This window comes from Nansenia antarctica (genome assembly GCF_963989245.1).
Source record: "Nansenia antarctica genome assembly, chromosome: 5".
NCBI classification, from domain to species: Eukaryota; Metazoa; Chordata; class Actinopteri; order Argentiniformes; family Microstomatidae; genus Nansenia; species Nansenia antarctica.
In genome coordinates this window covers 47,471,583-47,499,120 of record NC_137690.1, presented here as the reverse complement: position 1 = coordinate 47,499,120, position 27,538 = coordinate 47,471,583, and the positions used below count along the sequence as shown (strand labels likewise).

General features: G+C 44.8%; 2 protein-coding genes across 2 annotated transcripts; one reads left to right on the top strand and one right to left on the bottom strand.

The window, feature by feature from the left end:
- Positions 1-2,873: 2,873 nt before the first annotated feature.
- On the top strand, positions 2,874-22,948 carry LOC308158064 (P2Y purinoceptor 13-like; the record flags this gene model as incomplete). Its single annotated transcript, XM_080531656.1, has 2 exons — positions 2,874-3,264; positions 22,107-22,948. 2 exons carry the CDS (start codon positions 2,874-2,876, stop codon positions 22,946-22,948), a joined length of 1,233 nt encoding a protein of 410 aa, XP_080387782.1.
- A 3,252-nt stretch (positions 22,949-26,200) lies between these two features.
- Positions 26,201-27,184, bottom strand: LOC308158063 (P2Y purinoceptor 13-like; the record flags this gene model as incomplete). The annotated part of the gene is made up of 1 exon (XM_080531655.1): positions 26,201-27,184. The coding sequence occupies one exon, from the start codon at positions 27,182-27,184 to the stop codon at positions 26,201-26,203; it is 984 nt and encodes a 327-aa protein (XP_080387781.1).
- Positions 27,185-27,538: the final 354 nt, after the last annotated feature.

The following is a 27,538-nucleotide window of genomic DNA, read 5'->3' as shown; positions in this document are numbered from 1 at the left end:
GGTATTCAACCTCCCCAAATACTTGCATGTCACCCCTCTCCTTCGCACCCTGCACTGGCTCCCGATAGCAGCTCGCATCAGATTCAAGACCCTGGTGCTTGCATACCAGGCAGCTAAAGGGACAGCCCCTGCCTACCTGAAGGAAATGGTAACCCCCCAAACCCCTGCCCGCTCACTCTGCTCCTCCACCTCGGCTGGCCGACTGGCCCCACCTCCTCTACACAGCAGTCGGGCTGCCCGATCACGTCTCTTCACAACACTGGCTCCCCGCTGGTGGAATGAGCTCCCCATGGCTGTCAGAACGGCAGAGTCACTACCCATCTTCCGTCGTAGACTGAAGACCCATCTCTTCAGGTTACATCTTAACTGCTCCTCCTGAGACATCTTCTGACCCTCACCACTACGTCTCCTAGAGACACCCGCTTTCCCCTCTACTGTGTCCCTAAGAACTTCTATTACCCCCCTTGTACTGTTTCTCAGTTTCTCCAGTAATATATATATTTTTTTTTAGTAGAAGGCGATAATAGGGAGAAGGTTTTTCCTTCTATCAGTGGCCCCGGGCCCGAGCTAGAGTACTCTTCCTGCAACGAATGGTGGACTGCTGATTCACATGCTTCAAATGTATTGACTGTAAGTCGCTTTGGAATAAGGCGTCTGCTAAATGCCAAAAATGTAAATGTAAATGTAACATTGCAGTAGTGGTGTAACACCTTTGAGGACAAATACTGTTTTTGGATTCATAACAACAATGATTTTTACAACCAATGTCAACAACTTCACCTGCAAATTCATCATGAAGACATGTTACATTCTAAATGACAGTTAGAAGAAGAGGGGGGAAATATTAAATATTCAATTCAATAATCAATATTGAAATATTCAACCACCAGTATTCAAATAGAGAGTCAGACGTTGTCTTATCATTTTATAGTCAAATGATCCTCAGTACCCAAATATACAAAGAGACACTCCATAACATGGGAGAGGTCACAAGAAGGGGGGTGGGGGTAGATTTGATGTCTCCCTCTTCCATATCATCAACAGGGCTGACAAAAAGTTTCAAGTTGTATTGTTATGTCACACAGTTCCTGACATTGCAGCACAAGGCAATAGGCATAATTCAAGGAAAAAAGTCACGATAGTACAGGACATAACTGACAAATAAGACAGGATGCAATAAGCAGTACATCTAGTAATACAATAGATAGTTAATGTAGTAAAGTGGCTGTGAACTTAAGGGTAGGTAGTCTGTATACATGGGGTGTGATTGGGGATGATAGTCGATTGTCTACAGGAGTCTTGTTCATGAGCCTGATCGCCTGGGGGAAGTAGCTGTTGGTTAGCCTCTGAGTTTTTGTCTCTGAGGCTCCACAGTAAACCAATGAGGAGGGGACTTTCCAGGGCACTCTGAACACCAGGAAATGAGCATGTGAGAGAACATTCTACTTAAAAACCACACTGTTAAAAATACGTTTGCCACCTTTCTCACTACCAAATACGGGACAAAAGATGACGTGCCACTGCACGGGGCAGGGGGTTTGCAGGAATTGACACATTTACGCTATACATACGCATGAGAGGGGCCTGTGATTGGATGAATATACGAGACTAGGGAGCTTCCCTATATTCATCCAGCCCAAAATAAGGGACAGTGTAAGTTGTCTTGTTGAATATGGACCACGAAAACAATTCTGAGTTTAAGACTATTTATTTAAACAAAGTACACATGTTACAGAATATATGAGAGTTGGCTGGAGGTCTGGTGGGCTGCGTGGTGATCAGAGAGAGAGAGGGCTGGTGGTTTTATGTGCTTTTATGTCTTTTCCTATGCAAATATAACTACAACAATGGCCCAGTCATGTTAACTGTAGATGCTTGAGGTGTGAAAAAGAGGTATAGGTCAGGGGCCATTTTAAGATACAGGCCTTCAGGTCATCCATTTTGTAATGGTCATAGAACAAAGGATCATAAATACCTTGCTAAGCCCCACAGTCAGGAGGACCCTTATAACCAAAGGTGACATATACAGCTTATATATTCTATACAGGATATCTGGTTTCTATGTCTGTGTGTGAGGCAAAAATATACTACAACAGCCTGACTAACACACAGGGACAGCTGACAACCCAAGTTAAAAGAGAACCACACGTATTTGTGAAGTGTCTGTCTTGTTTGTACTATATGCACAATACTTAAAGAGACCATTATTGTGCCCATTGCCAAGAAAACACCTGGCTCATGCCTAAATGATTACAGACCTGTTGCTCTGTCTTCTGTCATCATTAAATGCCTGGAAAAACTGGTTATACTATTCATAAAACGTAATATCCCTGCTACCATTGACCCATTACAGTTTGCATACTGTTCAAATAGATCTGTTGACGATGCCATCTCACTTGCTCTGCATACTGCCCTAGTACACCTTGATAAGAAAAATGAATTATGTCAGATTGTTGTTCATTGATTATAGCTATGCCTTCAATACGATTGGACCATCTAAACTGGTGTTGAAACTCAGGGGTCTTGGCCTGGGCAATTCCATCTGCAGCTGGCTATTTGATTTTCAAACAGGCAGGCCGCAGTCTGTGCATATAGGAGAAACACACTCGTCCAAATTAACCACCAAGACTGGCGCGCCCCAAGGCTGCTGCCTCAGTCCTCTATTGTACAGTCTGTTCACTTATGACTGTACTGCCAAACATGGAAATAATGTAATCATAACATTTGCAGATGACACCACAGTGATTGGACTTATAAGCGACAGTGACAAGAGGGCCTATAGGGCGGAAATTGATGATCTAACCCTATGGTGCCAAAATAACAACCTCTCTCTAAACATCAGCAAAACCAAAGAAGTCCTTGTTGATTTTAGAATGTCCAGCACCAATCACATTCCCATTTCCATCAATGGGTCTTCTGTAGATATTGTAAATAGTTTCAAATTCCTGGGCATACACATCACAGATACACTCTCATGGTCCCTGAACACCAAACATATCCTCAAGAAAGCTCAGCAGAGACTGTACTTTCTGAGGCGCCTCAAGAGATTTGGCCTGAGCACCAAATCTCTTGTGAACTTCTATCGCAGCACCATAGAAGCTGTTCTGACAGGATGCATCACAGTGTGGTTCGGCAACCTAACTGCCCAGGACTGTAGACTCTTACAGAGGACAGTGAAGACTGCAGCCAAAATAATCAACACAGAACTGCCACAACTCAATAACATCTACAACATCCGCTGTATAAAGAAAGCTCAAAACATCAGTAAAGACACCAGCCACCCTGCCTATGCACTATTCACACTCCTCCCATCCCGAAAACGCTATAGAAGTATCAACTCATGCACCACCCGCCTCAGAAATAGTTTCTTCCCACAGGCAGTTAGGTTGCTGAACAATTGAACCATGCGCACTGCACTTGGCACTTTACACCCTGCACTAAGCACCTTGTACTGTATTGTTGTTTTGTTTGTATTGTGGACTATATTTGTTGTGTGTGATACTGCAGAGAGAGACGAGGCTGAATAATTTCATTGTACATTTTTTATTTTATTTTTTATTTTACCTTTATTTTACCAGGCGAGACAATTAAAACAAAATTATTATTTACAATGCCGGCCTGCCTCATAAGGGGAAAGGGGAGGAGGGCTGAAAGATAAAACTTGTTAAAAACAAAGCACAATAAGCATTAAACACATGCATGTCACACAAACAATACAACAAAAGCACTAACGGACATCAAGAATGGAATACAACAGTAAGCACAAAAAGCAGACAGGCAACACAAGACAATACAATACAACAAAACGCACTGGGACACAGCCAAGCAAACACAACAATACAGCAGTAAGCACTGATACACAGTCAGGAAAGACAATAATACAACAATAAGCGCTGGGACACGACCAATCAACACAGCGATACAACATAGACACTAAGACAGCCAGTAAACAAACCAATACAACAATACACACTGAGACACAGTCAAGCAACCATAAATACGGTACAACAATAACCACTGAGACACAGCCACCAAATACAACAACAGCAATAAGCACTTACGAAACAGGCCAACAAACATTAGAAAACAGTATTAACATTAACACAGAAAAGCTTAAAAGCAGAGAATGAGCAGACATGAGCGTATGGGCGCATAAAAACAAGTGCATGTGGACAGAGGGGGTGTGTAAAGGGAATGATACAAGTGCTGCCCTACAGAGAAGAGAAGCATGTGCAGGAATCAGTGAGTGTGTCTGAAATAGTGAGTCTGAAGGCAGAGAGGGAGATGAGATTATCCAGTTTGAGGGTTTTTTGCAGAGCATTCCAGTCAGAGGGGGCAGCAAACTGGAATGATGCACGTGTAACGATGGTCAAACAGCCAAACTTCTTTCATTTAATTCGTTTATTTGACCTGCAGAGAAGACATATAGAACACAATTCTTCTCTGGTCTGCTTGTGAATCCATTAAGCTGGCGGCCATTTTCTCGGTCCACCGTCTATGTACATTTCACATCAGGACAGTTTGTTCACAGAAAGAACACAAACTTCCCTCAAACATTACAAATAACAATTACAAACAACATGTGGAGCGACATACCTGCAGAGAAGACATATAGAACACAATTCTTCTCTGGTCTGCTTGTGAATCTGCACGTTCAAAACAACATACAATAAATGTTCTGTTTCACATCATCACAATACATCACAATACATGTAAAAACAAACAGCACAGTACTACACCAACATTTTCACCCTACATTACAAGATTCTCCATACAAACAACAAAACACGAGGAGCGTTTTACATGCGCACATACCCATTAAGCTGGCGGCCATTTTCTGACGCACCACCGCAAGTACGGCAACAAGAGAAGGACAAACGAACGTGCAGACCTGCAGTACACCCAAACTCCAAAGGGGGGCTCCAACAACAACCAGGGCTGCTCAAAGCACGGCGAAACTCATCTACATTCACCACAGCTAAACATACATTCCCAACTCTGTTACACCCACCTCCCCTGAATTTCGCCAACCTTGAGCAGCAACTATACATTTAAATACTACTTTTTACTTTTTACACTATTACATAGGGCCGCCAAAGGACAGGACAGCCAACTTGAAAAGTATCCTATAAGGATGAAGTGGAAAGAGAGGTAAACTACCTCTCCAACCAACTACTGGCGGTAGGATGCGTTCTACACCCCACAAGACCCTATTTTCACTGTGTATTACTAGCCTTCAAGAGGCCACAACCTCTTATGAAACAATCAGAATAACGAACAAACCTATATGTCATAGGATGTCAGTGTGCACAGTGTATACATGCACTGAACTGAGCTTCGGCTTATCTAACTGTGGGAAGCCTGGAACACTGACCTGCAAACAGCTCGAATGTTTGACTTAGTGTCTTGGATAATGTCTTGTCCTGACATAGTATAAATCAATCTGTCAACTGGTTTGATAAGGCGACCAAACTTGGACTTGACCTGTGTGACTGTACTAGGATGTTCACACTGTGTGACAGAAGCTAAAGTGTCAGTACGCTGTGTGTCACTAGCATCATCTGTCTGATTTGTGTTACCAGAAACATCAGTACAATCATCAGCGCTAACCACAAATCTAGAATCAGAGTTAATGGACTGATCTACCATTTGCTCCTCAGCCATCTGCTCGGGAACCCTCTGAGGGGCAAACGAGACTGAAGACACTACAGTGTTAGTAGCCTCTGTCCGTGAGTGGTCAGGGAATGGTAACTGGGTGACCCACTCCAGGGTTCTTCCCTTGGGATCCTTGGGCTCTGGAACAGTCAAGGGAACATCCCTCTCCCGAACAGCTCTTCCCCCATACTCCATGTCTTCAACCTCCCCTCCCTCACTCCCAGGACAGGAATCCACTCTCTCCGACTCGAACGCGGTTCCTCTACTCACTTCCCCAGGCAAGGAATCCTGTTCCACTTCCGATACGGACATGTCACTTGGCTCATTTGATGTATGAACAGCAGACAGGGATGAAACTGGGTCAGAGATCACACTCGTATCATACACCGGCAGAAAGTTCACCAACAACAATAGATTACGGTGGACTACCTTCTCTCGTCCAGTGACAGTGTCTTGTATCCTATATGTGTGAGTCTCAGAGTTCCTATCCACCACAGTGTATACAGTAGACTCCCAACGATCAGCCACCTTTCTCTTTCCTCTCTCTCTCTTGTTCGCCAACAGCACACGGTCTCCGACGTCAATGGTGGGCCCTTTTACTCGTCTGTTGTAGAGCTCTGTGTGACGGTGCTGTTCTTTTATGACATGTTCCTGGGCTATGACCATAGCTTCTCTCAGATCCTTCGTGAGAGACATCACATACTTGTCGTAGCTGACCACAGCTGGATCATTCAGGACTGTCCGGAAGAGTATATCGACAGGGAGACGAGGAGTACGCCCAAACATCAGATAGAAAGGTGCATAGCCAGTTGACTCATGCGCTGTGCTATTGTACATGAACGTCAGAGTTTGCAAACGCCTCGGCCAGTTGATTTTTGCCTCTGGTTCAAGCGCTCGGATCATGTTACCGAGAGTTCTATTGAAACGTTCCACACTACCGTTACCCATCGGGTGATACGGGGTTGTGTGCGACTTTCTGACACCGGAGACTCTGAGCAGCTCACTCACTAGTTGACTCTCGAAGCTAGCTCCCTGGTCGCTGTGGATACGTTCTGGGAACCCAAAGACGCAGAAGAACTTGTCCCATAGAACTCTCGCCACCTGTTTGGCTGACTGATCTTTGCAGGGGAATGCCTGGGCCATTCTTGTAAAATGGTCAGTAACAACTAACACATCAACTGACTTGTTCCTTGAGTCCTCCGCTGACCAGAAATCAATGCAAACCAGCTGAAGTGGCCTGGTTGATGTGATACTCTGCAAAGGCGCCCTCGCAGCAGGTTCAACAGTCTTACTGACAATACACCGCTGGCAGTTACGGACGTAGTCTCTTACGTCTCTGTCGAGGTTGAGCCAGAAGAACCTCTGTCTGGCCAAGCCAAGACTCCTGAACTGACCTTGATGGCCGGCATGGTCATGAACACCTCTCAGAACTTCAACTTTCTTAGACTCAGGAACCACATACTGGCGGCGTTTTGACTTCACGACTTGATCCCTCGAGACTCTGTAGAGTATCCCATTGCTCACAACAAGTTTCTCCCAGTGCTTCAGGTACCTCATGACTGTGACTGATTCCTTATCTCTCTCTCTCCTGGAGGGTCTCCGATGTCTCTCCACATAGTACAAGACTCGAGAGAGAGTTCTGTCTCTGAGCTGTTCATCCCGGAGTTCCTTCTCACTGTAAGCAGGAAGTGAGTCCTGACCACCTGGGACTAACTGAGGCAAATGGTGCAAGACTGCTACAGCACGCGTTCTTGCTCCGACCTCCCACAGATCGTCATATGACTGTAGAACAACAGACACTTCATCCATCTCCATAGACTGAGCGTGGACATGCAGAGGTGATGGGACACTTTGAGCGTAACTCTCTACCTGGCGTGGAGTGTCACCACTATCATTGGACGACCGGAAGGCGTCCTGTACAGAAGCACTCGACACATCCTGGACTTCGGAGAGGAGATTCTTGTAGGGCTCTTCAAGTAATCTGTGACTGACTCTCTGCTTGACGAAAGGCACACGACTCAAGGCATCAGCGACAACATTCTGTGGGCCTGGCACGTACTTGATGTCGAAGTTATAGCTCGCTAACTTAGCCACCCATCGTTGCTCGCAGCAGTCCAGCTTGGGCTTCGTCATGATATGAGTCAATGGATTATTGTCCGTCCAAACAGTGAAATCATGCCCCTTCAACCAATGGCTAAACTTGTCACAGACACTCCACTTCAAGGCTAGGAATTCCAACCGATGGGCTGGGTAGTTTCTCTGAGACTGAGAGAGGGACTTGCTGGCGAATGCGATTGGCCTCGCTCGGTCTTCACCCTCTTGGATCTGCGACAGGACAGCACCGATGCCATCAAGGGACGCGTCCGTCGACAGCATGAAGGGACGGCTGAAATCAGGGTGAGCCAGGACAGCCGTCTCAACCAGCGCCGTTTTCAGCTTCTGGAAAGCCTGCTCCGTTTCGGGGGTCCAGTCAGTAACCTTCAACTTCCTGCTTTGTGACCTTTGTTTGGACTGTTTCACCTTCCCTTTTCTCTTCTGGCCCGTCAACAGAGAGAAGAGAGGCTTTGCAATAGCGGAGAAGCTAGGCACAAAGTGCTGGTAATAATTGATCATCCCCAAGAAAGATCTGATTCGTTTCTGTGAGGGGGTTACACCGTCCGCTTCCATCAGGTCAGCACTTGTCATCTTTGCGATGCTCTCAACTTTGCTGGGATCAGTCAACACACCGTTGTCATTAATTATGTGGCCGAGGAATTTGACGGATTTCCGGAGAAAAAAACACTTCTTGGGGGCCAATTTCAGGTTATGACCACGCAGTCTACTGAACACCATCTCCAAGCGTTCCAGAGCTGTCCTCTCATCAGGGGCGTACACCAATAAATCATCCAGATAAACCAGTAAGCTCAGATAGTTCTGGTCTCCGAAAATGCTAGTCATCATACGCATGAAGCTCCCAGGACTATTACAGAGGCCCTGCGGGAGGCGATTATACTCATACAAGCCCATAGGTGTTGTAAAGGCAGAGTACTTTCTGTCATCCTCGTGTAGTGGCATGTTATAAAACCCTGAGGTTAGATCCATAGTACTAAACAAGGAGTTACCTCCAAGTGCAGCTAAGCAGTCGGCCTGGTGAGGGAGAGGGTGAGCATCCTTCAGGGTCCTCTTGTTCAGCCAGCGAAAGTCTGTACAGATACGGAGATCTCCGTTCTTTTTCCATACAAGAACCAACGGAGATGCATATTCACTGGTTGACTTCCTGATTATATCTTTCTCCTCCATCTCACTCAGTACTTGGCGCAACTTCTGATACTGACTGGGGGGCACTCGTCTGAATGGGAGCCGGAATGGCCTGTGATCTGAGAGGTGAATGCGATGTATGAAGCCCTTTGCCTCTCCACAATCCAGGTGATGGCGTGAGAAGATGTCCTTGTAGCGCACAACCAGGTCAGCCATCTTGCTTCTACACTGTTCAGACACGTCACAGGAGTGTATGTCGAGCCCACTCAATCCCATGTACTTCAGTTCCTCATCAACAGTGCGGGCCGCATTTTCACTGGACGGGGTTACTTGACAGCAACTGAGTAGTGGGACCTCAGCAGGTCCGGTCTCATCCATGTCCTCGAGCGCAATGCAGGAGAAGACGTCGGCCAATTTAGCATTGCGTCTTACCAAGACGGGCCTGTCGGACGAGTTGATCAGCTTCAATGGAACCCATCCGTCTCCCCACAAAGGAGTAACAACTCTGGCCACCAGAACCCCTCTTGGAGCTGAGCGACACGATGTGGGCTCTGTCATCACAGCGCTACCAGGAGACACAATAGTGGACTTGGGTAGCTTGCCCCACATCAGGTACTCCCGACCAGGCTCAAGACACACGGCTGAGTTGCACCTGACTGTGCCTATCTTGTCAGGTATGACGTCACCTCGCCAACGGTTCAGACCAGCGAGCATCGAGAGAAACTGTTCAGATTCTGGATCGCCAGCAGGACAGGGCGTAGACACAGCCTTCCAGTAGCCATCACATTGCTTATACTGCCGGAGGATATATTTAATAACATTGGTGCCTAGTATCAACTCATCATGCTGGCCTTCAACTACCAGAGTGGGAACCATAATCCTACAGCCATACACCTCCATTTCCACGTTGAAAGCTGACTCAGGCTTGACACGGCGACCACCACAGCCAACAAGCACCACATTTGAACTGAACTGGTTATGCTCTGTAGCAACTCCAACCTCTCTAAGCTTTCCCTCTGCCGTCTTACTCATTGTACAAGCCATAGACCCACTGTCTAGCATAGCATTTAGAGTCACTGTATTACCAACTGTCACAGGTGTGTAGAAAAGGCTGTCACTACCACTAATTGTATGCGTATTCTGATAAACAATATCTTCAGAGTTATCACTTGAGCTTTTGAGAGCTATATACACTGTCTCAGCACTAGATTCGTCCTCACAATGGGAGTTTACTTGGCGACCTATATTTTCTCCCTCTGAATACAGGCCACCTAGTTTCCCTGAGGCTGAGGTGCTCGGGACGACCTGGTGGGACACTCAACTTTTGTGTGACCTGGGGCTAAACAGACAAAGCACAGCCTCTCTGACATGCAGTGTGAGATGGTAGTGTGTCTACTGTCATCACAGACTCGGCAGGCCTTCTCACGGGCGCCACCCTGGTATCTTCCGCCACGAGGAGCACTGTCACGCTGCTGCACTTTCCCCATCATCTGCTCCAGACTCTCCATAATGCGAGCAAGAATCCTGTCTTCAGATTGCTGAGTGTTCTGGGCCACAGCAGTCGCGGAGGAGGGGCACGGAAGCTGGCCTAAAGCATGGTCCTGGGAAGGAATGAGGGTAGAAGGCGGACACTGTGTGTGGTACACTGGACTATGGGCAGGAGCAGGGGGGTACTGGGTGGAACACTGCTCAGACACAGACTGAATCGAAGGCTCTGGATGAGACTGCACAGTGTGGAGGGCGGTGGCATGGCTCTTCAATGGCACAGAACTACCGGTCCTGCCAGAGGCTCTCAGCTCTCTCTGATAATTATCAATCTTCAACTGTATGTCTCGTGAGCTCCACTCCTCAATAGCCTTGCATTCCAGAATACGGGATAGTCCAGAGTCCGGGCAATGCCTGACAAACATCCGTGCTACCTCTTCACCCACGTTCTCCATCCTCCTACCTTGTCTGCGAAGGCCCTCACCAGCTACATCAGCTGCTTTGTTGATCCTCAACCAGTAGTCTACAGGGTTCTCATTGGGTCTGGGTAGAGTGGCATAGAAATCTGACAACGGGAGGCATGATGACACATCACTGAAGTACTTGAGAAGGATATCATAGATGAGATCAGGGTTCTGCTTCACATCAAGTGTCTGATCGCTTCGCAAACCAACCCTCACAACATCCTTTGCCTTACCCATCAGCCTTGCCAGTATCTCCTCAGCCTGTTCATGCATTGGACATTTCTGCTTTCTCAGATAAGCTTTAGACATGTCAATCCAGTCCTGGACTGAACACTTATCAGAACTATCACCTCGGAACATTGGTGGTTCCCTGTCTGATGTTACATTCACAGTAACGCACGGAACCTCCTGTCTAACAACATTAGGATCAGTTACAGGATCTGGAGGCGATGTGCAGTTGAGGTGTGCACTGCTCATACTACTTGAGTGAACTACACCAGCTGAAATTAACTTGGTTACAATGGACTCGCCAATCTGAGCACCTAGCTGACCCATCATGTCTGAAAGGTGATGAAGAGCTTCAGTGTCATTAACACTGGGTGTGGATGTGGGAGGAGCCTCCCCTGTAAACTGTCCGACAGCAGCACAACCTGGGTCCTGACCTGACCCTGTGCCTCTACCACTGTCAGTAAACAACTGGGAACACCCCACCTCCCTACTATTGACAGCACTGTCAATGTCGATGTCACTGTCAATGTCTATGACAGCACTGTCTGCTCTGCTCTGACATGCCCCCCATGCACCCCTCCCCATAGGCAACACTGGACTGGCAAAAATCTCATCATTAAAACCTGGCCTCTGAGCCATAGTGGTACAGACTTGCGTTGTGTAATATTACTGAATGAAAAAAATAATAATAATAATAATGTTTAAAAAAAAATATAAAGTTACAGCAGGACATAAAAACCAAAACAATCAAAGCACTTTTTAAACTGATATAATCACAGACCTCAGACTGAATGACCATTTACTATAATACTCTGACCACACTTGATCTATCACACTAAGACCTGGCATCCACGCAGCATCCACGGAGATCGGCGTTCAGCTGATCTTGAGATCGACGGGTCACGGCACCAGTGTAACGATGGTCAAACAGCCAAACTTCTTTCATTTAATTCGTTTATTTGACCTGCAGAGAAGACATATAGAACACAATTCTTCTCTGGTCTGCTTGTGAATCCATTAAGCTGGCGGCCATTTTCTCGGTCCACCGTCTATGTACATTTCACATCAGGACAGTTTGTTCACAGAAAGAACACAAACTTCCCTCAAACATTACAAATAACAATTACAAACAACATGTGGAGCGACATACCTGCAGAGAAGACATATAGAACACAATTCTTCTCTGGTCTGCTTGTGAATCTGCACGTTCAAAACAACATACAATAAATGTTCTGTTTCACATCATCACAATACATCACAATACATGTAAAAACAAACAGCACAGTACTACACCAACATTTTCACCCTACATTACAAGATTCTCCATACAAACAACAAAACACGAGGAGCGTTTTACATGCGCACATACCCATTAAGCTGGCGGCCATTTTCTGACGCACCACCGCAAGTACGGCAACAAGAGAAGGACAAACGAACGTGCAGACCTGCAGTACACCCAAACTCCAAAGGGGGGCTCCAACAACAACCAGGGCTGCTCAAAGCACGGCGAAACTCATCTACATTCACCACAGCTAAACATACATTCCCAACTCTGTTACACACGGCCAAGGGAAGTGGTGGATTTGGGAATTTTTAGTTGGATGTGGAGTGAGGATCGGGTGTTGCGAGTGACAGGCAGAGGGTGAAGCAGGAGACACAGATAGGGGGGTGATAGGTGGAGGAGGGTTTTATAGATGAGGGTGAGCCAGTGCAAGTGACGGCGGGTGTGAAGGGAGGGCCAGTTGACCAGGGAGTAAAGAGTGCAGTGGTGGGTACTGTAGGGGGCGTTTGTAGCGAACCGGATGGCGGAGTGATACAGTGTGTCGAGCGTGGAGAGTGTAGCTTTGCATGCAGACCTGTAGATTGTGTCGCCGTAGTCGAGCATGGGGAGAATGGTCATTTGAATGAGGGTGCGTTTAGCGGATGAAGTGAAGGAGTGACGGTTTCTATAGAGAAAGCCAAGTTTGGCCTTAATCTTGGTCTGTAGTTTTGAGATGTGGTCTGAGAAAGATAGTGAGCTGTCTAACCAAATTCCCAGGTATTTATACACCGTGACCTGCTCCAGGATAGCTCCCTCACAGGTGGTAATGATGGGGGCTGGGGGGGGTGTGGTGCCTTTACGGTTGAACCACACGACCTTGGTCTTGGAAGTGTTATGGGACAGTTTGAGGTGGGTGAAGGCCTGTTGGATCTGGAGGAAGCTATCCTGGAGAGTTGTTAGTACAGAGTCAGGGGAGGGACCAGTGGCATAGAGAATAGTGTCAGCATATAAGTGGATGAGTGAATTTCCAGCAGCCAAGGGGATATTGTTGATGTATATAGAGAACAGAGTGGGACCAAGTATGGAACCTTGAGGGACACCCTTGGTGACTGGGAGGGGGTGAGAGAGAAGGTTTTCAAACCTCACATGTTGCACCCGGTGAGAGAGGTAATGAGAAAACCAGGTTAGGGAGTGGTTAGTAACCCCGATGCTACTCAGTCTGTTCAGTAGAGTGGGATGGTCAACGGTGTCAAAAGCCTTTGCCAAATCAATAAATATTGCCGCACAGTGCTGCTTAGCATCTAACGCAGAAGTGATGTCGTTGAGTACCTTTAGGGTTGCTGGAACACAACCGTACCCTGCGCGAAAGCCAGACTGCACCCCAGAAAGTAAGTTATACACATGCAGATGAGTAGTGAGTTGTTTGTTGACAAGTTTCTCAAATAACTTGGCAGGATGGAAATGGGCCTATAACAATGTGGGTCAGCCTTGTCACCACCTTTAAACAGTGGGAGCACAATCGCTTCTTTCCACTCGGCAGGTAAACTGGCTGAAAGAAGGGAGAGGTTCAACAGGTCTGTTAGGGGGGCTGCGATGATGGGGGCGGCAGTTTTAATAAAGAAAGCCGCCAGCTCGTCTGACCCGGCAGCTTTTTTGGGGTCCAGAGAGGTCAGTTCCTTTAGGACCTCACCTACTGAGACAGGCCTGAGGGAAAAACTGTGAGCGGGGGGGAAGGGGCTAGGAGGACAAACAGGACTGGAGGGTGAGTGTAGCAGGGGAGTGGGGCTTGGAGGCAAAGGGCTCGTTGGAATAGGAGCGGGGTTAGGAGGACCTGAAACAAGACCAGAATTTGTAAAGTGACGGTTAAAAATGTCAGCCATCAGACTTTTATCTGTGACTACAAGGTTGTCTACATTAAGTGACACAGGCAGGGTCGAAGGTTTGTTCTCCAGTTCTCTCACTGTTTTCCAAAAGGCGTTGGGGTCTGAGCCACAAGCTGTGAACTTCTCCTCATAGTAGCCAGTTTTGGCTTGTCTCACAGCTTGTGTAGCCTTATTGCGGAGCTGACGAAACAAGAGGCTGGCGGATGCGGAGCTGGAGCGACGAGCGTTGCGCCAGGCAGCATTTTTTTGCTGTAGCAGCAGGGCCAGATCTCCTCTGAACCAGGGGCTGTGTCGGTTTTTTATCCTACGTTTTTTTAAAGGGGCGTGCGTGTCTGTTTATCACGGTGCTGAAGAGGTCTTTAAATAGCAACCATGCATCATCTATGGTGGGGACTAGGCCTACTCTGTACCAACTCACATCTGCGAGATCATGTAGGAATGCTTGAACATCAAAATGTTTCAGGTTTCGCTTCTCCCTGATGGCGACAGGCTGTTTGGCGGAGAGATTTTTGCGAACACAAGCGATAAAACAGTGGTCGCTGATGTCGCTGCAAAACACTCCGGATTGGTACATGTGTGGGGCATTTGTAAAAATCACATCAATCAGGGTGGCCTTGTTTGGGATGTTGGGATCACACCTAGTGGGATGAGTAATGATTTGATTGAGGTTAAGTGAGTCAAACTGCTGCACAACTTTGGCAGGGGGTTTCAGCATGTCCCACTTGAGGTCGCCTAGTAGGACGAGCTCAGACCTGGTGAAGGGCGCCAGAGCGCTGCTTAAGGCCTCTAGCGTGCATGCTGGTGCTGATGGTGGGCGATAGCAGCCTGCCACTGATAGTGAGAAGTTGTTGGACAGTTTGATGTTGAGGACCAGTAAATCAAAAGGATGGATTTAGCCAGGGCAATTGTGCATTGGAGATGTTGCTTGGCAAAGATAGCCACGCCTCCACCCCTTGACGACCGGTCCTGACGAAACAGGTTGTAGCCAGCTAGATCTAGCTCTGGGTAAGGGATGGACCTGCGCAGCCAGGTCTCGGAAACTACCAAGAATTCGGGACTAGAGGTCTCTACCCAGACCTTAAGTTGGTCGATTTTTGGTAGTAAGCTTCTTGCATTAACGTGCAAGAAGCCAAGGTGTTTACGGGCACTGAAATCGCTGAAGCATAAGCCAGGGTCATTTGTGGGCGTGCTAGCACAGGGGGATGCAACAACACAAGGAGGACCAGGGTGGACGTGAACATTCCCAGATATCATGAGCAGTATGACAATCAGAATACGGCAGAAAGTAGAGGATATAGTACATTGCCTCTTTTTTGAAACAATTGTGTTCGAGGCGGTGGAAGGTAACAAGATCATGTTGTGAAGCATGCGCATAATACAACATGATAACATAGGTGGGATGATGGTAGAATACAGGTTATGCGATAGATCAAAAAACGTTACAATCTGTAAAGAAACAATGTCTCTGTCGTGAGGACAAACATAGTCAGTTTTACAGCTGGGTAAGCGGGCAGAGTCATAGAGTTTGTAAACACGCGCAATGGGAGACGAAATCGAGGTAAAAAACGCAAGGGAAAAACACAGTAGCTTGAGGCAGGCCATAGTTCACAGTCCAGGAGGGAGAGGAGAAAACAATAGGTAAAATACACTATTATACAGAGAGAGAGAGAGAGAGAGAGAGAAAGAAAGAGAGAGAGAGTGTGTGTGTGTGGGGGGGGGGGCTGGGGTGCTAGGGAGGAGAGGAAGGAACCTGGTTCAGACAGCAGGCTGGGTCGAGGGGAGAAGCAGACAGGCAGACAGGAGCCACGGGCTCAGGGAGTGGAGGAGACAGGAGGAGGCAGGTGGAAGGTGATCTCAGTCCAGGATCAGCAGCAGTAGATGTGGTTAGCATGTAGCAACAGATGTTCCCCCAAACAATCCATAAAGACGCGCAAAATCCTTTCAATGAATGGTTAGCTTTCAATGCATGATTGTTTGTATTGTATTTAATAATACATATGACAATAAACTTGAACTTGAACTTGAACTTGAACTTCAGGCTTGTGTATTCATCTGACCAGTCTTCAAAGACTGGATGTCCTATACTCATTTGAAAATATGAATTGTGAAAATGATTGGCTTATAATCATGTCAATCATGTGCTACTCATCATAGTGAAGCATTTTCACTCATAAAGTGAGTATGAGATAGTATTTGTGGCCACTTGATTTTTTAGACTATATCCTCCATAACTTCCTGGGGAAGTTATTCCTTGCCACTGTGCTATATTTGGCCCACCTCTGGGGAGTTCTTCCTGGGCTTACTCCTGGGGGGGGTCTATAAATTGGTGTTAGATCATATTGTTTGTATTGTATTTATTGTTTATAATGTTAACTATTATTTTCTTGTGAAGCACTTTGTAAAAGTATGTAAAAAGTATGTAAAATGCACTATAGAAATAAACTTAATTGATTGATTGATCTTTGATTTGGTCTTTTTAGGTATTGATTCTTCAATCTGTGTGTCTTGAGAGCCAATTCAACATGAACAGGAAGTTGATCTGTACGACTTACCGTGAGGGTAAAAGCAGAAGTGACCAGAGGAGATGTTGCAGTAGTGGTGTAACACCTTTGAGGACAAGTACTGTTGTTGGATTCATAACAACAATTATGTTGCTTTCTACAACCAGAGTCAACTTCAGCTTCACCCGTGAGTTAAACTTCTGAATTTAATACTTCAAGGGCCGGTTTCACAGACAAGACTTTGTGTTGAAGAAAAATGTTGATTCAGAGAGTAAAACATGCCTCACTGTCCCATTATTTAGGCAGGGAAGTGTATACTGCATATAGTGCCCTGAATAAGTACTATGACAGTGAAGCTTTTTTTCTTATTTTGGGTCTATACTATACGGTTTCGATTTGACATCAAACAATTAGTATGAGGTTAAAGTAGCAATTGTCAGCTTTTATTTGATGGTATTTGTGTAAATTTTGGTTTCACCATTTACAAATTAGAACTTTTGTTATACATAGTCGCGCTATTTCATGTCACCACAAGTATTGGGACAGATTGATCTATTTCAAAATAGCCACTTTATTTGTCTTGCCTTATTTGCCTTATTCTTTTTTTTCAGCAATTGCTGCCTGTCATTCTTAAGTCTGGTACACACATAAAGATAATCTGGGCGATTTTGGCCCGATTTCCCCCCTTCCGACCAAGGACAGCAAACGGACGATTATCGGATGGCTCTAAAGATTATCCTACAATATTATCCTGTGGTGTGAGGTTTGTGAAGAGTCAATTTCTCCCGACAATCCGCTCTGAAAATGGTCGGGGCCTACCATCGTAAATATTAAACGTGTTCAATATTTAGGACCAAAAATCCTCTTGTGTGTGGGCGACTCCAGAGTCCGATTGTGACGTGGAATGGAATGTAGCCAATCAAGAAGCGAGCTGACTGACGTGTCTTCTTCTTTTCGTTCTTCAACAATTTATTTGCCCTGTCACACATGGCTGCCTAGTACAGGTCATCCCTTCTGTAATGTTATCAATGAACGTGGTATTACTGCTATTTCGACATTTAGATTTGCGCATATTGAGTAAAATATTGTGGCCGAGGGGGCACGCACAGATGCAATGAGATTTTTACCAAGTCACTGACACTGAAGTCACTGACGCTGTGGGGATGCTAAAATTATCCCCATATGATAAAATCCACCATCACCCCTGATTTTCTTTTATAACTTGAGTACTGGTTGTCATGATCAAACGTTACAAATGCAACTTACTGAGAAGCCACCCTTCTCTGCCCTCTCCCGCTCACTTGGCTTAATTCAGCCGCTATAATTGAGCCGCTATCACAGGGCGGAAATACAAAGCTCATTCACCTGCGTTCAATTTCAAGTATATTTGGTATTTATAGACTTAAGTACGTACTCAATTTTAAACAAGCGCAGCCCGTTTTATAAATAATGCTTACGTCCGTTTAGAAAAATGTGCTTACGTGCAAGTCAAAGATAGTAAGTAAGTAAGTAAGTAAGTAAGTAAGTAAGTAGAGCTTTATGTATATAGCGCGTTTCGTACATGAAATGCAACTCAAAGCACTTTACAATAGAACATATACAACCAAAGATTACAAGAAGGGGGGGGGAGTCAAAAGTCAACAACAGGTGTCCATGAGGGATGGGGGAGGGGGAGGTGTAGAAGGCATCTTTGCATGACGAATCTTCTGGGGGAGTTTTCTACACTGACTTCGAGCAGTGAAGCAGTGAGCTTCTCTAATAAGTTTTCCATCTTGCAATTTAGTTCAGATATCAAAACAGTTTGATTACTCACTGCTCTGCCCATCTCGTTTAACATGACGGCCAGCTTAAGGGATGCAGCTGCCGTCTTTCCATTTTTCCGATAGACCAGGACAATGCTCAGGCCAAATAGCAGATGTCCTGCTATCATTAATCCAAATAGGTAGACGTCTTCGACGTCCTCTGGGCAAACAGGTTCCCTGTATCCCGAGTTTCTTGAAAAATTGTTGTCAATTGTGTTGAGAGACAAGCTTATCAATTCCATGTTTGTAATTTCGAAAAGACAGTGCAAAGACTCCGGAGGCAGAAAGCAGACAAGACAAAGGTGGTGGGGGGGTAGAGAGGGAGCGAAAATGCGACCACCTACGTCGAGAGAGAGAGAGAAAAAGATGACGTTCAAGTACTTTTTTATAAATGAGGCCCCAGAACTTAATTTATGTGGTGTGCTGTATTGGGAATATCGGAGCACACCACACACAATACAATCAAAACTGTTCAATCCATGATCTTTTATCTTCATGTGTGGTGTCTCTCACAGATAAAAAATATGTTAAGATTTAGAAAATCTTTATGTGTGTACCAGGCTTTAAAAATGTGTCAAGATCTTCTCTGGCCTACCAGACTGTTTGCAATCTCTTAGCTAATTAGTGCTTTCTTTCTTTTTAAAGCCCGGTACACACATAAGGATTTTCAAAATCTTAACAGATTTTTTTATCTGAGACAGACCCCACACATGAAGATAAAAAATCTTGGATTGAACAGCCTTGATCGTATTGTGTGTGGAGTGTGCCGATATTCCCATTTCAGCACACCCAATACATGAAGATTATCGTTACGACAGAGTCTCGTTCCCCAAGCCAGAAATCTTGCGGGATCAAACGTGATCTAACGTAGTACCCTGACTGACCTGTACGAGGCAGCAATGTGTGACAGGGCAAATAAAATGCAGAAGAACGAAAAGAAGAAGTCAGCTCGCTTCTTGATTGGCTACATTCCATCCACGTTACAATCGGACTCGCGAGCAGGGTTGCCAGATGGGATTGACATTTTCCACCCTAACCACAGTCTAAAACTGCTAATTCCACCCAAAAAAACCTGAGCCCATCTGGCAACCCTAGTCAGGAGTTGTCGGGAGTTGGGATGTGATTTTTTTATGATTTTCTCATAGACTTCAATGGTGTGAGTTGAAAATGGAATTTTGCGGCGCAAAAAAAATCGCATCGCACGCCGTGTGCATTGCAATGGAATGTTGTCGCGCAACAGAAATCGCACGCTGTGTGCATTGGCCTTAAGAGAGTAAAATGCTTAGGCTTCGGTGCCAAACATTGCAGGATAAGACAATAAGGCAACAGGCAAGATAAGTCAAGATAAAAAAGTGACAGTAGTACAAGACACAATACATCTAGTCAGTGGCGGATACAGAAAGTGGCTGATGGGTAGGCCTGGAAAAATCTGGGTAGGCCTGAGTGAAACTCATCACCGCACGTTTTAGACCTATGTATGAGCAGCCAGATGGATGGAACACAACCGGGCTCGCGATCATAGGCGTCGATTTATGTTTCTGCCCGTGGGTGCTCAAAACATTTGGGTACGACCAACACGCATGCACACACACGCACACACACGCACACGCACGCACGCACACACGCAAAATATTCGCAGGGACTGGAGGAGATCACTATGCAGACCATGAAACGAACGGAAAATAAATAAAGTACCTGTCTACCCAGAGAATGCAACGGACAGCCAAACAAGTTATTATAATACACACACGCAAGGCATTCAAGCGCACGCAATAGTCAATGAATTAACCAATAACCATCAACTATGGAGGACCAAGTATAGAAATTGTAATAAGAAATGCCTGTATTATCATTTGCAAGCTTTTAACTGTGGGTGTTGACAGTCCAGTGCAAACCGAAAGCTCAAGTTGAATCATACATGTTATGTACCTGGCTCGGACCAGTTGTGGTGATCCATCATTTTATTACAAAACTTAACGCTGCTTATTAGGGGATTTACGTAAACTGGTGTATACACATATATTGTTGTGTAAAGTTGTGTGCTTCTATTGTATTATATTATTATATCCAGTGAAGGCATACACAATGTTGTTCCACACAAATGTTCCCCCTCTTCGTTTTAATCTTGGAAAGTCTCATAAAAAATATACTTCACCGAACTATTACAGCGCTGTCTCGGACTCTCCGCACGTCGACGTGTGGCGTCATCATCTGTTATTGTGAATAAATAAGATTTCTAGACAAGGCCTGGTCCAAACTTTCATTATTTTCACTGACTTCCAGACGTGGCTTTTTAAGAAAGCGGGACAATGTTAGCTGTTTAGCCATCGTAGCGCGCAAACTGAACAACTGGTCAAGGTCAACTGAACAATCAGAGTAAACGTAAAAGAGGAAGCAATGTAAACGTAAGAGAGGAAGTTGAATATTATTAGTATTAATACATACTTTTAATCATTTCCAAGACAAAACTATTCACATTACAGTTAGTTAGTGAAAATTTAACTTTTAAAATATTTTATTATAAAAAAAAATGTATTTTTATGAATCTGACTGGGTGGGCCAGCTGTCAATCTGGGCGGGCCTAGGCCCACCCAGGCCCACCCATAGATCCGCGCCTGCATCTAGTAATGAAATAGATAGTTCAAGTAGTAAAGTGGCTGTGAGCTTAAGGTTTAGGCAGTCTGTATACATGGGGCATGCTTGGGGATGATAGTCTATTGACTGCAATAGGCTTGTTCATGAGCTTGATGGCATAGGGGAAGTAGCGGTTGGTTAGCCTCTGAGTTTTGGGTCTGAGGCACCACAGTACAAACCAATGGGGAGGCGACTTTCCAAAGCACTCTGAAACTTGATGTTCCTCTGTGGGAGTTTTTCCTTGCAACTGTGCTCTATATTTGTCTCAGCTCTGGGGAGTTCTTCCTTGGCTTACTCCTGGGGGGGGGGGTCTATAATTTGGTGTTAGATAAAAAAAAATGGTATTGTATTTATTGGTTATATTGTTAAGGATTATTTTCTTGTGAAGCACTTTGTAAACTCAATGCAAAAAGCGCTATCCAAATAGACTTGATTGATTGATTAATTGATTGATTGATTGATTGATTGATTGACTGATCTTTGATATGGTCTTCTTATGTATGGACTCTTTACTCTCTGTGTACCTTGAGAGCCAATTCAACATGAACAGGAAGTTGATCTGTACGACTTACCATGAGGGTAAAAGCAGAAGTGACCAGAGGAGATGTTGCAGTAGTGGTGTAACACCTTTGAGGACAAGTACTGTTGTTGGATTCATAACAACAAAGAAGTTGCTTTCTACTACCAGAGTCAACCTCAACTTCACCCGTGAGTTAAACTTCTGAATTTAATACTTCAAGGGCCGGTTTCACAAACAAGACTTTGTGTTGAAGAAAAATGTTGATTCAGAGAGTAAAACATGCCTCACTGTCCCATTACTTAGGCAGGGAAGTGTATTCTGCATATACTGCCCTGAATAAGTAATAGGACAGTGAAGCCTTTTTTCTTATTTTGGCTCTATAATCAAAAAGTTTTGATTTTACATCAAACAATTACTATACTTATATACAATGTAGCAAAAAAAAAGAACCTTGTGGCTGCTGACCTTCTCATGACCTTGACCATCCCTGTCGTAGCGGCCAGTGAACTTCCCAGCTCTCCGCTGGTTTTAAAAACCTTTTACTGTCGTTACGCTGGCGTCATTTTCTACATCTGCATGTACATGAGCATCATCCTGCAGGGCCTCATCAGTCTAGATCGTTTCTTCAAGATCATCAGGCCCTGTGGCGTGCTGCTGGGTCAGAGGCTAATCTTCGGCAAAATTATGTCTGCCATATTCTGGATTCTGTTACTGGGATATAACGTCTTTCCCACTATGATCCTGACCAATCAGGATCCTGCTAATGGGACTGGGGAACTCTATATTAGAATGAAGAGTGAATCAGGTGTGCGTTTACACGAGAGTGTTTTAATAATCAACGAAGTGATTTACTGGGTTGTGTGTTGTCTAATTGTCTTCTGCTACATTTGCATAACCAGGAAGGTGTTCCAGTCATACAGGAACTCAGGGAGCAGCAATGAGACAGGGCAGCATAAGACCAATATAAGGGTGTTTGTTGTCTTGGCGGTTTTCCTGCTTTGTTTCACCCCCTTCCACATTATACTTATGCCCTACACCATCCTCAAGGTTGCTCAAGAGAACAGTTGCACATTAGCTGCCTTTCGAATTGCTAAAATGGCCACAATATTGCTGGCAGCCAGCATTGTCTGCTTGGACCCCCTGATCTATTTCTTCCTCTGCAAGACCTTCAGGACCACCCTGTTCAAGACCGTCTTGCTGCCACTCGGGATCGGTAGCTGGCTAACAGGGAGTGGATTGGACTTAAACACAGGCCCCCCCCCCCCCCCCCCCCCCTAGAAGACTCCACCTGACTTGGTAATATATTGTCTCCTCTTCCTACTGTTCATCACTGCTCCGATCCTCAATGGAGTCGTAGCCTGGGTCTTTCTGCCCTTGTGATCCACCTCCACCTTCAATCAGAAACAAGCTCAAGTGATTGTTGTGCTCTAATTGAAGTCAGTGGGGAGTAAGCTAAAGTTCAACACAGCACAAAACTTCTGCAAATCCATCATGAAGACATGTTACATTCTATCTGTGTGGAAAATGAGTTAGAGAAAGAGGGGGGGGGAGAGACAGACAGAGAGAGAGAGAGAGAGAGAGAGAGAGGGAGGGAGTGGGAGAGAGAGAGACAGAGAGAGGGAGAGAGATAGAGAGAGAGAGAGTGAGACAGAGGGAGGGAGGGAGAGAGAGAAAGAGGGAGATGTTCCTCAACATTCTGTTTTATACCCGACTTTCAACCTCCAGTAATATGTGAAGACTCATGAATATCATTTTGTAACTCTTTATTATGGATGAAAATTAGCATTGACATGTATGTAAAATAATTTTTGGCTCAATAAAAAACATTTGAAATATTCAACCACCAGTATTCAAATGGAGAGTTGTTGCAAGAATCAACCAATCAAATGTTTTCATTTTACAGTCAAATGACCCTCAGTACCCAAATATACAAAGAGACACTCCACAACATGGGAGAGGTCTCAAGGGGGGGGGGGGGGGGGGTAGATTTGGTGTCTCCCTCTTCAATATCATCAACAGGGCTGAGACAGAGGGCACCAAGTTTCAAGTTTCAAGTTTTCTTGTTACGTCACATTACACGAGTGTAAGAGAGACATTGCAGCATGAGACATTGCAGCATGAGACAATAAGGCAATAGGCATAATTCAAGATAAAAAAGTGACAATAGTACAGGTCATTAGTGACAAATAAGACAGGAGACAATTAGCAGTACAACCGGTAATGCTATAGATAGTTCAAGTAGTAAAGTGGCTGTGAGTCTACGGTGGCTGTCAGTCTACGGTGGAAGATAGGGAGTGACTCTGCAGTCCTGATGCTGTTGAGGTGTATCAGTGCTTTTTCTGTGTTTCTGCATGTAAGTAACACAGTACACAGGGTACACATTGTTCGGAGCTCCCTTGAAGGTAAAGCGTTTACTTTTTCCCCGTTGCTGCCCCTCTCTGGCCATAATGTCACTTTGAAAACGTAAATATTTTACATTTTTCAATTAGCGGCAGATATGTCCACATCGATGTACGTTAACAAACAAAACGTACAAATGATATGTTGACAGCAGACCACACCTACAACTGAATGTCTTTATGTGTCAGTTCAGGTCTCACTGATTGTGTTTAGTCAAGATTCAAGAATCATTAGAATACATAATTTAGTATTTTGAAGAGCTACATATTGAATATAACATTATTGCAAAAAAACACCACAATTTCATCAATTCAATAAATTGTATTTATTCTGTAACAGAGCATACGCAAATTAAGTAATGTTGTCAGGGCAGACATAATATTTCATAAAACGTTTATTTTATTACCTTGATGTCCGTGGGTGCCAGTGGAAGGATGGAGGACGGGCGTATTGTAATGCATAGAATGCAATGAGGAATGGTATCAAACACATTTCTCGTTTCATTCCATGCATTACAATGAGCCTGTCCTCCGATTTCTACCTCCACCAGCCTCCCCTGGTGGGCACCTGTTGAGGGGTCTAGTGTTAAGGATAGTTGCTGTTCTACTTTACATTTTACATTTTGGGCATTTAGCAGAATGTTGTAAGTCACCATTATCCAAAGCGAAGTACACCAAATACATTTGTCTAAGTAAATTATCTATCCATCTAGATCATGTAGTGTGCTTTAAGTGGTTTAAGGATTTCAGACACAGTGGTAGTTAGAATGGCAATATTTTGATCAAGCATTTTCATTCAGAATCTACTGTAAGTAGGAGCCTCAACAACACCTCAAACAGTTATTACATGAAATGATGCACTGTACTGTACTGTCAAATTTCTTTAGAATGCACTATATACACTGCACAATGTGACACTGTTCTAATTCTGTACATGCTAATTATGCATGCTGAAGGCTAACATACAGTATACTCTCTATCTAATCCTTATATCGGTAGGACTCTCAGGCACTGCCTTAAACTGATTTAGATCCTACCTAGAGGACAGAAGCTATTATGTCTCCATTGGCAATGACATGTGGGGTTCCCCGAGGATCAATCCATGGCCCCCTTCTATTCAATCTCTACATGCTTCCATTGGGACATATCATAAAAAAGAACGGATGACACAAATCGTCCTCCAACTAAATAAGGACAAAACAGAGATCATTGTATTCGGTGCACCTGACAAAAGATTGAAAGTCAGTGCAAAACTTGATTCTCTCTCTCTTCAAACTAAAAAAACAGGTCAGAAATGTTGGTGCAATTCTAGACTTTGATCTAAACTTCAACAGCCATATAAACTCGATAACTAAATCAGCCTACTATCACCTGAAAAACATAACAAGAATGAACGGTTTCATGTCCAAACAAGACCTTGAAAAGCTCATCCATGCATCTGTTTCGTGTAGACTTGTTTATTGTAATGGTCTACTAACAGGCCTGTCTAAAGGGGCTGTTCGTAAGCTGCAGCTCATCCAAAACGCTGCTGCTATGGGTCCTAACACAAACAAAGACGTTTGAACACATTACACCAATCCTGAGATCCCTACACTGGCTACAAGTCTCTCAGAGAATTGAATTCAAAGTACTCCTAATTGCATACAAATCACAAAATGGTCTTGGACCAAAATACATATCAGATCTCCTCCCACCCTATATTCCCACAAGGCCCCTAAGGTCAGCTGAGACTAATCAGCTAATAATTCCAAGAGTGAAAACAAAAAACGGTGCAGCAGCTTTCAGTCATGCTGCCGCATGCTCCTGGAACAAACTCCCTGAAGAAATCAAACAGGCCCAAACCCTAAAAATATTTAAATCTTAACTAAAAACCTTCATGTTTTGCAGCAGTTATGATAACACTTCTATCAACTATTATCTTATTGAATGTTTTATCTATTTACTTCTTATATTTGCTTGTATTCACTGTCATTTATATTTTCTTACTATGCTCCTCTTGCTGTATTTTTTTATAATGTATGTTAAGCACTTTGAATTGCCCCTGTTGTATGAAATGTGCTGTACAAATCAACTTGCCTTGCCTTGCCTTATTTATCTGCAGTGAGATGACCCCCCAATAGATGACCTCTCTCTACTGTGAGACTTCCTCTGTCTTGCCTGCTGTTACTAGGTCGACGATCCCTCCACGTTTCATCATGCCGATCAGTTTCTCTCTGAATTCTCTGCACAGGAAGAAGTAGAGCAGTGGGTCCAAGCAGATGTTGGTGGTAGAGAGCCACAGAGTGACCTTATTGCCGATCTTCAAACTGAAGAAACTGCAGGTTTCATCACGGTGGACTTCATAAAGGGCGTACGGGATACGTATGATGTGTAATGGCACAAAGCACACAAAGAACACAAACAAAACCAGGAAGACGCGGACTTTGGTCTTGGTCTTCCCCTGGCTGTTGTTGCTGCCGGAGTTTCGGAAGGACTGGAGGACCTTGTTGGTGATGCACACGTAGCAAACCACAACCAGCACGCTCACAGTCCAGAACAAGACATCCACGAACAGAATCGAACCCTTTTGAAATTGCAGCCCAGCTGGACTCTTCATGGATATACAGAGATCTTCTTCTTTTGTCTCATTAACGGGAACCTGATCGGTCAGAATCACGGTTGGGAATGCGGTGGCTCCAAACAGCACCACCCAGACCGAGGCTGACATCACTTTGCTGAAGAGCAGGTTCTGACCCAGCAGCTTGCCGGAGGGCCTGACGATCTTGAAGAAGCGGTCCAGACTGATGAGACCCATCAGTGAGATGCTCATGTACATGCAAGTGTAGAAAGTCACATCAGAGAAACGACAGGCGAACATTCGTAACCCCGGCGATGACCCGCGTAGGTCACTGGCCGCTTTGACAGGGATGGTCATGGTCATGAGGAGGTCCGCAGCCACGAGGTTCTTCAGATACACCATAAAGGTGGAGGTGGATCGCAGGTGCAGAGAGACCCAGGCTGCTACCCCATTCAGCAGCAAGGCAAAGGGGAACATCAGGAAGTAGAGACAGGAGATAGCCAGATCAATCTTGTCATAAGAACAGTCCAGAGGAGGAGATGTGAGGTTTGATGACATTGTGGAATCTGGGGGGAAAAAACTATAAAAATCAAGGACACAGAATAATCTATTAATAATCTCTACTCCTTCGTAGGTGAATACAGTAGGGACTATGGGCAACAATTTGCTTCCACAATTGTTTTTACATTTTATTTTAATGTTTAATGTTAAATTGGTCATTTCATTTAGCAAAGTTTCAGTTAATGTAGAGGCGGAGGGCAGGTCTCCAGGGTGGAGATAACTGAATATGGTATGAAGATGTGTTTTTAGGATATTTCTGCTTTATTGTGATAGCAACAGTAGAGATTGACAGAAAGTATGGGTGAGAGAGAGGAGGGATGACATGCAAGATACAGTATATCGAGGGTCGGA